Source organism: Arachis duranensis, chromosome 2, assembly GCF_000817695.3.
Source record: "Arachis duranensis cultivar V14167 chromosome 2, aradu.V14167.gnm2.J7QH, whole genome shotgun sequence".
NCBI classification, from domain to species: Eukaryota; Viridiplantae; Streptophyta; class Magnoliopsida; order Fabales; family Fabaceae; genus Arachis; species Arachis duranensis.
The window spans coordinates 46402394-46414135 of record NC_029773.3 but is presented as its reverse complement, the minus strand read 5'-3'; the positions used below and the strand labels follow the sequence as shown (position 1 = coordinate 46414135).

The 11742-nt window shown below is 34.5% G+C and overlaps 2 protein-coding genes across 2 annotated transcripts; both read left to right on the top strand.

The window, feature by feature from the left end:
• The first annotated feature begins 1234 nt into the window (after positions 1–1234).
• LOC110278184 (uncharacterized) lies at positions 1235–2731 on the top strand. The gene has a single exon (XM_052257818.1). It carries the CDS (start codon positions 1235–1237, stop codon positions 2729–2731), a length of 1497 nt encoding a protein of 498 aa, XP_052113778.1.
• Positions 2732–5176: 2445 nt separating this feature from the next.
• On the top strand, positions 5177–7891 carry LOC107474399 (uncharacterized). Its single transcript, XM_052257817.1, has 9 exons — positions 5177–5183; positions 5656–5897; positions 5990–6007; positions 6062–6202; positions 6346–6438; positions 6572–6601; positions 6803–6904; positions 7014–7358; positions 7877–7891. Exons 1-9 carry the CDS (start codon positions 5177–5179, stop codon positions 7889–7891), a joined length of 993 nt encoding a protein of 330 aa, XP_052113777.1.
• The last annotated feature ends 3851 nt before the right edge of the window (positions 7892–11742 follow it).

Genomic DNA, 11742 nt, shown 5'->3' with positions numbered 1-11742 from the left:
AAGCAAATTTTCATATATTTTTGTGTAAACACACAGCATCATTTTCAATTTTTAGTAGCTTATTTTCATTAGTTTCCTTCTTAATTACCTTTAACTGTTTCATTACTTGAGGCAGGGGCATTGACTTTATACATAGCTTAATAATTAAGAACATCTCAGATTGTACATAGAAATTCTATGAATACAGATTCATGTCTTAGATAATGTACATATTTATATCTATATTTAGATCAAAATCATCTTCATCAGCAATCAAGTTATCATTATTAGCTACCTCAGAGGAAAAATTCGCATTCGAAAAGATCACTGAAAGTTCCTGGATAGTTTAATAAAGTTTATTTTCATACTAAGTTATATAAGTTACTTTGCAGTTTGCACATCTCTCTTTATATTACTAATTTTATCATCATGGACAATATGGTCACTTTGTTTTTAATTTGATCACTTCTGATTAATTTTAAAATATATGATGTCAGTTAGATATAAATGTTGTATTAATTAATTTTTATTGTTCAAATCCGTTAATAATATAATTTGATATTAATCCTAAATTATCAAAAATAGAACATTCATATATTTTTAGTTGATTATACATTTAATTTTAATAAATCTGTTAGATATTTAATTTCGTGTACATTAATTAGTTATATATTTAATTTTAATAAATCTGTTGGTGATAATTTTTCATGTGAAATAGGTTTTAGATCTTCTTCAACTCTTGCTGCTAGCTACTTTACTTTGAAAGAAGAAGGGAAATTATCATTTGAAAGAGGTAATTATAATTTTCTTATATTTTCTTTTAAATACTATTTAAGTTTTTAATATCTGATTTGCATATAAAAGAATAAATTTCTTGCCTTTAGAATATATATAGATTTTTAATGAATAGATTTTTTAAAATCCTTATTTGTAATCCCTCTTAGTCATGTCAATCGATAAGTCATGGATTGGAAAACCACAAACCATGCATGAGTATAAAGATGGATTAAACAAGTTTTTGGATTTTGCTTTTGAGCATCGATCTCTCGCGGGTCGTCAGATTAAATGCCCTTGTCCGGTGTGTGGTTTTGGCAAGTGACAAACAAGAGAGAAAGTTTTTGAACATTTAATAGTCAAGCCATTTCCAGAAAACTACAAAGTTTGGTATTGGCATGGTGAAGAAGTAGTTGGAGTTGGGTCACAAGTTCATCAAACTAGTCACATTGTACAAGATGATTCGACATCTCAGCATCCAATGGTAACAATGCTCAATGACGCGTTTGGAGTTGCTGGACCTGACTTGAATGAAGATGGAGATAGAGATGAAGACAACATAGAAGATGGAAATGGAGACAATGCAGAAAATGAAGAGCACAATGGAGAAAATGTAGAATTTTACAAGTTGTTAGAAGATGGCAATGAACAATTGTATGAAGGGTGCACAAAGTATTCAAAATTGTCTTTCTTAATTAGTCTGTATCACATAAAGTGCTTATATAGAATAAGCGACAAAGCCATGACCGAAATTCTCAAGTTATTAAAAGATGCCTTTGGAAATGCAAAGATTTCAAATACATTCTGTGAGGCCAAGAAAACCATAAATAAACTAGGGCTTAATTATACCAAGATACCTGCTTGCCCTAATGACTGCATGTTATATTGGGGGGAGGACGAAGATTTGCAAGAATGCAAAAGATGCAAGACATCTAAATGGAACGATGCTAAAAAGAAGAAACCAGCAAAGATCTTGCGATACTTTCCACTAAAACCGAGACTTCAACGATTATTCATGTGTTCTAAGACTGCTCAATCAATGCAATGGCATGCTTTGGCAGAAAAGAAAGATTCGAAGATGAGGCATCCGCGAGATTCTGAAGCTTGGAAGACATTTGATTTACTTCATGATAGGTTTGCCGAAGATCCTCGAAATGTACGTCTTGGTCTTGCAGCTGATGGATTCAACCCCTTTGGAGCTATGCGTACAAACTATAGAATTTGGCCAGTGGTGCTTATTCCATACAATCGGCCTCCATGGGAGTGCATGAAGCCAACATCACTTATCTTGTCAATGATTATTCCTGGAGAGAAAATGCCGGGGAACAACATAGACGTATACTTACAACCTCTTATTAAAGAGTTAAAAGAGTTGTGGTATGATGGTGTTCAAACATTAGATAGGTTCAGGAATGAAATGTTTACATTGCGAGCAGCATTAATGTGGACAATTAATGATTTTCCAGGCCTTGGTAACTTATCTGGGTGGATTGTACACAGTAAATATGCTTGTCCTACATGTAACTTCAGCACTGATTCATATAGATTAAAGCATGGTGGAAAATGGTGGTTTTTGGGGCATCGCCGTTTCTTAGAAAGGGGTCATAAGTTTAGGCTAAGTCGTGCAAAATTTAATAGAAAAGTTGAGTTGAGGGATCCCCCAGCAGTACTAACAGGATCAGAAGTATTGGAACAACTTGAAGGAATTAATGTTTCATTTGGGAAAGAACTACAGGAAAGTAAAGGTAAGAGGATTCGACGAAAAGTTGTTGAAGAAGATGATGAATCGGGGATGTGGAGGAAGAAAAGCATATTTTTTTATCTTCTTTATTGGGAGTCTAACTTATTGCGCCATAATCTAGATGTTATGCACATTGAAAAGAATGTTTGCGACAATGTATTATACACTTTGCTCAATGAGACTGGAAGGTCAAAGGATAATCTCAAAGCTCGAAGGATCTTAAAGAAATGGGTATAAGGAAAGATTTATGGCCAGATGAAAATGGGAGATATCATCCATCTTTGTTCACAACGTCAAATTCCATGAAAGATATATTCTTGCGTACTATAAAGAATATTAGAGTACCAGATGGTCTCTCGAGTAATATTTCACGGTGTGTTGACCTGAAGCAAAGAAAGCTTTCTGGATTGAAGAGCCACGATTGCCACGTTCTTATGCAGCAACTATTACCCATTGCCATACGTAATGTGCTGCCAGATAAAGTTACTGCAGTGCTAATAGAGCTATCTTCATTCTTTCAACAGTTGTGCTCTAAAAGCTTAAGTCTTACAGAACTTGAGAAGCTCCAACCTCGAATTATCATTACCCTTTGTCATTTAGAAATGTTGTTCCCTCCTTCTTTCTTTACAATCATGGTTCATTTAGAAGGGATTGAGACAAGATTTAATAGGCCACCACGTGTTGATGATCGTCCGGATGATAATTACAGTACACATGTGGATTCCCTTTTTCCACAAATGGGGAACTCAAAGGGAGCTTTCATAGTATTTGAGTTGTCACCTATGGAAAAAAAACAAGCACATCGATATGTGGTTTTAAATTGTCCATATGTCAAACCGTTCATTGAGTAAGTGCTTAAGGATTTTCGTACATGTTTTTTATTTACTTGAAAATAGTTGTTTAGTTAGAGTTAAACTTCCATATCTGACAGTGACTTCAAAGATTTTGTACGAAGACGATCTAAGGGTAGAAGGCCTTCAAATGTAGAGATAGAAAAAAGAGTCAATAAAGATTTTGTTACTTGGTTTCCTGCGCAGGTAAATAGAGAAGTGATAATTTTTTGCTAATATTGAGCTAGTATTTGTGGATATAATAACTAATATCTCTATCATAATAGCTTATGAACCCATATATTATGAATACTGTGCATGAGGATTTGAGATACTTAGCAAGGGGTCCATCACGATATGCCAAGAGGTTTTCTACATTTAGTATCAATGGGTTCTCCTTTCGAACTACCAATCGAGACAATGGGTTAAAGACCCAGAATAGTGGAGTTTTTTTAATGTCTTCAACTCCTTGTGTTGCTAGCGCTAGTGATGCTAATGTTAGGAATGCTGATTTGTCATATTATGGCAAATTAGAAGATATTATAGAACTAAACTACAATGGCCGATTTCGGGTTACTTTATTCAAATGTAAATGGGCTGACACCACTAGAGAACGGGGCTGTAGAAAGGATAATTGGGGTTTTACTTCTGTTAATTTTTCACGAGTAATACACAGTGGTGACCGAGAGGAGGATGATCCATATATTGAAGCCTCACAAGCTCGAATGGTGTATTTTGTCAATGATGAAGTAAATAAAGATTAGAGTGTTGTCGTGCATTTGAAGCCAAGAGATTCATATGATATGGGGGGAAATGAAGATGATGAACCATGCGAGAATGAGCCATGGTTAGAGCAAAACTTAGATTCTTTATTTGAAAATGGTGATAATCTATCATTGTTAAGAGATGAGGTAGATGATGAATTACTAGATAATAACACTGGAGAAGACGAACACATGTCAGAATAGTAGGTGAGTTTTATTAATAAGTGGTTTATTATAGAAAAATAATTTTTGTCTACATTTCTTTTTCAATTTAACTTTTGTTTGTAAATTTTACATAAATATGTTGTTTAGACTCATTAATTGATTTAATGGAACTACTAAACCTTGATGCACATTTTATTCTATATTTATTAATTATTTATTTGATCTATTATGCAGATATGCCAAAGCAAAAGAAGTACAAGAATTTACTTAAAGCAGCAGCTGCCAATTCTTCACAAGACAAGTCAATAGCATCAAATGCATCACAAGTCAAGTTCCTAGCAGCTGCAAATTCCTTCTGAGACAAGTCGGCAGCAGCTGCAAATTTCTCCCGGGACAAGTCGGCAGCAGCTGCAAATTCCTCCCGGGACAAGTCAGCAGCTTCAAATTCCTCCCAGGACAAGTCAGCAGCTTCAAATTCCTCCCGAGATAAGTTGACAGCAGTTGCAAGCTCCTCCCGAGACAAGTCGGCAACTTCAAATTCTTCTGAGCCATCATCAGTTGCTCCAACTATATCTGAGCATCCATCCGAACCTAAATGTAAACGTGGGTGTGAATCTAAGCATTACTGGACTGTTGATGCCATAGGTATGTAATATTCTCAAATGTAATATTCTCCAGCCACCTATCACACTATTTCTTTCACTCCTCTTCCTTTCCAAATTTCACTATCTTCCAATTTACATGTCCTTGTTCAGATTTTCCTCCAAAATATTTATGAGCCATGAAAATTTGTTAAATTAAAAAAGACTTTAAAATTTAGACAAATAAACCCACCTAAAAGACTCATTTCCACTTTGATTTCTAGAAATATTAAGCTAATTGTTGAAGTTTAGCTTCTTGCTCATTTAATTTCTATAGAGGCAATGCCTGGTCATTAAAACATTATCACAACAAAGAGCAAAATATTCAGAATAACAAAAAAGCTTTGAAGTTATTGATCTTCACGCATATTTTACATATGCATGATTTCTCTAAAGTTGATAATTCCATATTAAAGAAAATTAGATACCAGATCTGAATGAAAACTTTTGGCATAGCATGATTTTATTGAGATACATGTTCTGACTCTAATGTATCCTTTACTGAAATTATGTTACGAGAATATATAGTACATTTTTTTCTTGTTTTAATAATGACATTTATCTTGCAGTGGATATTACTAATATTAGCCTATTTTCACCTTGATTCGGAATTCTGATGTATAATATATAGTATTATATATGTTGCTGTTACATTCTACCCTACACAAGAATCAATCTTTTATAATATATATCTATCATCATATGTTTTATTCTTTAGTTGCTCAATTACTCATTTATTTATATTTATTTATCTATTTTAGATGAATATGAAAATAGTATACACCTTCATTTATTAGTGAAGGATGTGCATAATTTGCCAGAAGGTTTGCGCATAGTTGTCAATTTTGATAGACAACATGTAGCAATAGGAGAAGCAGCCGTACTCCTTGCAGGAATTTGTGGGCAATTGGCCACTGATTGTGTAGCATTTCCAATCAGTTTTGATAAGTGGTCAGACATTCCAGAGAGCTTTTCTGAAAATCAATGGAATATTTTTTTTCAAGTAAGAAGATTACTTAAACTCTAAAGCTTATTTCTTTGTCATTATTTAGTTATATTTGTTAGTTAATATATATTCTTTGTTCCATATTAAAGGCTCGATTTTACTTCAAAGTATGTGATAGCTTGGCCAAACGATTTCTGCTCCAATCGCTTGGCAAAAAATAGAAGGAACATAGGATAAAGCTTTGGAACGAGTTTTATGATCCGAGGTTGAGTAAAACTGAGATCATAAATAATACACCAGAAGATATTGCTCTTGATCAATGGGCTTTATTCGTAGAATATCGTTTGAAGCCTGAAACTCAGGTAAGTACTTACAATCCTAGTTAAATGTTGTCCCACTAAAAAGACTTATATATTTTGCTACTGTAAATAGGATATTGAATTCATATGGAATGTTGTGAATGCATGTTTAACTCTATTTAATTGTGTCCAAATTTATCTTTCAGAATATTTGTAAGAGGAATCAAGAAATTCGGCAAAAACAAATAATTCCTCATACTTCATGTGCTAAATCAATTGCAAGAAGAAGGACTGAATTGGTAATCATTTCTATGTGTGGATTTCATACATTTAATTTTATTTTGGCATTATCCAATTTTTCAATTTAATTCCACTTGTCTCCACAACTATTATGAGAATTGTCATGATAAAATATCAACACAACTTTCACAGGTTCGTTTCTATGTTGGTAATCATGAATTGGTAATCATCAATAACATTAATTTCTCAGCTTATGTTTAGTTTGCTGCCATTATTATATTTTATATAGCATAGGAGTCATTATGTTAGCACCTAATGCATCTCAATTGTTATATTGTTGCTGTTAGTAACTTAATTTTATGCATATCTTTTCTTCAATGATATATTTCTTGATTGAGTCTTTCTACTTTTCTTGAATTTTAGACGGAAGAGACGGGAAAAGAAGTTAGTAGGGTTCAAATGTGGGACATCACTCACAAGAAAACAGATGGAAGTTATGTTAATGAAAAGGCTAAAGAAATAGCGGTAAGACTAAAGTACAATAAGTAACTTGTTTGTATTTCTTTTTCTTTCTTTTTTATAAGATAATATTATGTTTGATTCTTTCCCTTTCTTTTTATATATGTAAGAGAAGATTGAAGCATATAGCAGTCAACAAGCGGTGGAATCAACCGTTAATTCTCCTCTTGATGCTCTTGGAGTAGTTCTTGGGAAAGAGCACCCTGGTCGTGTTCGAGGTTTAGGCATGGGAGCTGTTCCAACTGTTGCTTTCAAGAACAACACCACAAGAATTAGTCAGATGAACTTAGGTTCTTCAAATGATGCTAGCACATCATCTACTTGTGGTTCCAATGTGCAAAAAGAGATGGATACTGTTAAAGCGCAGTTGCAAGCATTAGTCTCTTATATTGCTTTTAAGGAAGGAGGTAAAATTTCAGTAGAATTAGCTGGAATGTTTCCTACTCAACAAATTTCACAGGTACAAATACAAATTATGTTCTTAATACCTTATTCCATGTGTAATACAAAAAAGTTGCTAACCCTATTCTACCATGCAGACCATCCTTTATCAAAAGAAACCTCGCTCCTTCTCCTTCTCTCTCTCTATTTCTTTCCGTCTCTCACTATCTCACATTCCTTCCTTGGATACTTTATTGAGCATGAATAGTTAATTACATTCTAAATAGAGATACCCTTTATTGTTAAATATGGACTATGCAACATTTAATTAATTAATTTATTTCAGGTATAGTACAGTAGCCATAGTTAAATGTAATTAAACAATAATTTTTGCTTGATGTATTATGGATAACATAATCTCACATTTGGCTATTTATGTGTTATGGCATAATGCATGGGGGCATTTCGTGGTACGACACCCTTTTTAGCATAATTATTAGTACGAACCTCATCAATGACCTATCAGATACAATGGTAATAATAGAAAGCATTATTGACTTTATATATGTCTCAGTCATATGAGTATATATTTGGCAGAGTAGTGCTTCCTGATTATTTTAGGATTGGTCCTTACAATAATGAGCATATTATATATTGTTGGCATATTATAAGACTCATAATAATCTTTATGGTCTCATTTTTGTATAGTGAAAGCTCATTGTTATCTATATGTTAGAGATATAACTTTATCTTTTTTTATCAAGAGTAGAATAAAGTAGTAGCTCTGAATTCAAGTAGTACTGTATAAAAGTGCAGTTTGTGTGATTGTATATATATAGAGAGAGTGGAAGTGGTGGTGGTGAGGGTGCATGTGGTATATAGCAGTTTTAAGATAAGATATAATTTGGAGGGTAATGATGAGCGGATAATTTGTACGCTTTTTTGGCATTGTTTTTAGTATGTTTTTAGTATGTTTTAGTTAGTTTTTAGTATATTTTTATTAGTTTTTAGTTAAAATTCACTTTTCTGGACTTTACTATGAGTTTGTGTATTTTTCTGTGATTTCAGGTATTTTCTGGCTGGAATTGAGGGACTTGAGCAAAAATCTGACTCAGAGGCTAAAAAGGACTGCAGATGCTGTTAGATTCTGAGCTCCCTGCACTCGAAGTGGATTTTCTGGAGCTACAGAAGCCCGATTGGCGCGCTTTTAACGGCTTTGGAAAGTAGACATCCTGGGCTTTCCAGCAATATATAATAGTTGTTGGAAAGTAGACATCCTGGGCTTTCCAGCAATGTATAATAGTCCATACTTTGCCCGTGATGGCCCAAACAGGCGTTTCAAGTCAGCTTAAGAATTCTGGCGTAAAACGCCGGAACTGGCACAAGAATGGGAGTTAACGGCCCAAACTGGCACAAAAGCTGGCGCTTAACTCCAAGAAGAGTCTCTACACGAAAATGCTTCAATGTTCAGCCCAAGCACACACCAAGTGGGCCCGGAAGTGGATTTTTATGTAATTTACTCATCTTTGTAAACCCTAGGCTACTAGTTCTCTACAAATAGGACCTTTTGCTATTGTATTTTCATCTTGGTTCTTCTGGTTCCCTCTCTGGGGCCAAAGCCAATGATCATTTTTGTTCTTATGTATTTTCAATGGTGGAGTTTCTACAATCCGGAAAGTCTAAACCTTGTCTGTGGTATTCCGAGTAGGATTCCGGGATTGAATGACTGTGACGTGCTTCAAACTTTAACTTGCTGGGCGTTAGTGACAGACGCAAAAGAATCACTGGATTCTATTCCAACCTAATTGAGAACCGACAGATGATTAGTCGTGCCGTGACAGGGTGCGTTGAACATTTTCATTGAGAGGATAGGAGGTAGCCACTGACAATGGTGAAACCCTACATACAGCTTGCCATGGAAAGGAGTAAGAAGGATTGGATGAAGACAGTAGAAAAGCAGAGAGACGGAAGGGACAAAGCATCTCCATTCGCTTATCTGAAATTCTTACCAATGAATTACATAAGTATCTCTATCTTTATCTTTATGTTTTATTCGCATATCACCATACCCATTTGAGTTTGCCTGACTAAGATTTACAAGATGACCATAGCTTGCTTCAATACTAACAATCTCTGTGGGATCGACCCTTCCTCGCGTAAGGTTTATTACTTGGACGACCCAGTACACTTGCTGGTTAGTTGTGCGAAGTTGTGATAAAGAGTTGAGATTGTAATTGTGCGTACCATGTTGATGGCTCCATTGATGATCACAATTTCACCCACCATGTTTTTGGCACCGTTGCCGGGGATTGTTCGAGTTTTCGGCAAGCTTTTGGTCTGGTAACATCAGTGCCAAATTTCTGATCCGGCAACAGCACCAAGTTTTTGGCGCCGTTGCCGGGTATTGTTGAGTTTGGACAACTGACGGTTCATCTTGTTGCTTAGATTAGGTAATTTTACTTTTTATTTTCGAAGAAAAAAAATTATTTGTTCTTCAGAGTTTTTAAGAATGAATTCTAGAATTTCATGATGATCTGTTGAAGTCTGGCTGGCTGTGAAGCCATGTCTAATCTTATTGGACCGAGGTTTCAACTTATCATCACAAGAGCTTGTTGATTTCCATCAATTTTGCTGTTGTGAGCAATGATCTGCTAAAGCTTGACTGGCCATTGGCCATGTCTAGTGTTTTGGACCGGAGCTTTCTTTGAAAGCTTGGCTGGCTATGAAGCCATGTCTAATTTCTGGACCGGAGTCTTAGACTAACATTGCAATGATTCCTGGAATTCTCATTAAGAATTTTGATATCTTTATTTTCTTTTCCACTTAATTTTCGAAAAATCCAAAAAAAATTTACAAAATCATAAAAACCAAAAATATTTTATGCTTCTTGTTGAGTATAGAGTCTCATTTTAAGTTTAGTGTCTATTGCATGTTTTTGTTCTTCTTGCATTCATTCATGTGTCTTAAGTGATCTTCAAAATGTTCTTGATGATTTACTTCTTAAGTGATCTTCAAGATGTTCTTGATGATTTACTTACTCTGATCTTTAATTCTCTTGTCTTGAGTATTTTTGTTGTTTGTCATATGCATTCTCAACTTGTTAGTGTCAGTAGTGTACAAACTTCTAGGTTTGGTGTCCTGCATGCATTGTTTATTTGATTTTAGTTGCATTTTAATTATTCCTTATTATTAAAAATCCAAAAAAATATTTTTAATTTGTGTCTTTTCAAGTCAATAATACAGAGAATTGAAGATTCAGAACATACAGCAGAGGAATTACACAGAAAAATCTGGGCGTTCAAAATGCCCAGTGAAGAAGGCAAACTGGCGTTTAAACGCCAGCCAGGGTGCCTGGCTGGGCGTTTAACGCCCAAAAAGGTAGTGCTTTGGGCGTTAAACACCAGAATGTGCACCATTCTGGGCGTTTAACGCCAGGATGGCACAAGAGGGAAGATTCTGTTTTCAATTCAATTTTTTTTTTCAAGTTTTCAAAATTTTTCACAATCAAATCTTTTTCAAAAATCAATTTCTTTCCATTTTCAAAAATACTTGCTAACAATTAATGATTTGATTCAACAATTCAAGTATGTTGCCTTTTCTGTTGAGAAAGGTTTAATGTTTGAATCGTATCTTTTCTTGTTAGCCAAGTTATTAATTTTTAAAATCAAAGCTTTTTAAAATGTTTTTCAATCATATCTTCTTAAATCACATCTTTTACAAAATAGTTTTCAATCATATCTTTCTTATTTCAAAATCTTTTTCAAAAATCATTTGATTTCTTTTTCACTCTTACTTTCAGAAATCAATTAAAGTTTTTCAAAATGTTTTTAAAATCTTTTTAATATTTTCGAAAATTTCTTCCCCTCTTCTCACATCTTTCTATTTATGGACGAACACTACTCCTCAATGCACAATTCGAACTCCATCTTTCATTGATAAGTTCGAATTCTTCTACTTCTGCCTTCTATTTTTCTTTTCCTCTGACACCTCAAGGAATCTCTATACTGTGACGTAGAGGATTCCATATTTTCTTGTTTTCTTCTCTTTCATATGAGCAGGAGCAAGGACAAAAGCATTCTTGTTGAGGCTGACCCTGAACCTGAAAGGACCTTGAAGTGAAAGCTAAGAGAAGCTAAGGCACAACTCTCTGTAGAGGACCTAACAGAAATCTTCAAAGAAGAAGAAAACATGGCAGCCGAAAACAATAACAATGCCAACAATGCAAGGAAGGTGCTAGGTGACTTTACTGCACCTACTCCCGACTTCTATGGGAGAAGCATCTCTATCCCTGCCATTGGAGCAAACAACTTTGAGCTTAAGCCTCAATTAGTTTCTCTAATGCAACAGAATTGCAAGTTCCATGGACTTCCATTGGAAGATCCTCATCAGTTTTTAGCTAAATTCTTGCAAATCTGTGACACTGTCAAGACCAATGGGGTTGACCCTGAGGTCTACAGACTTAT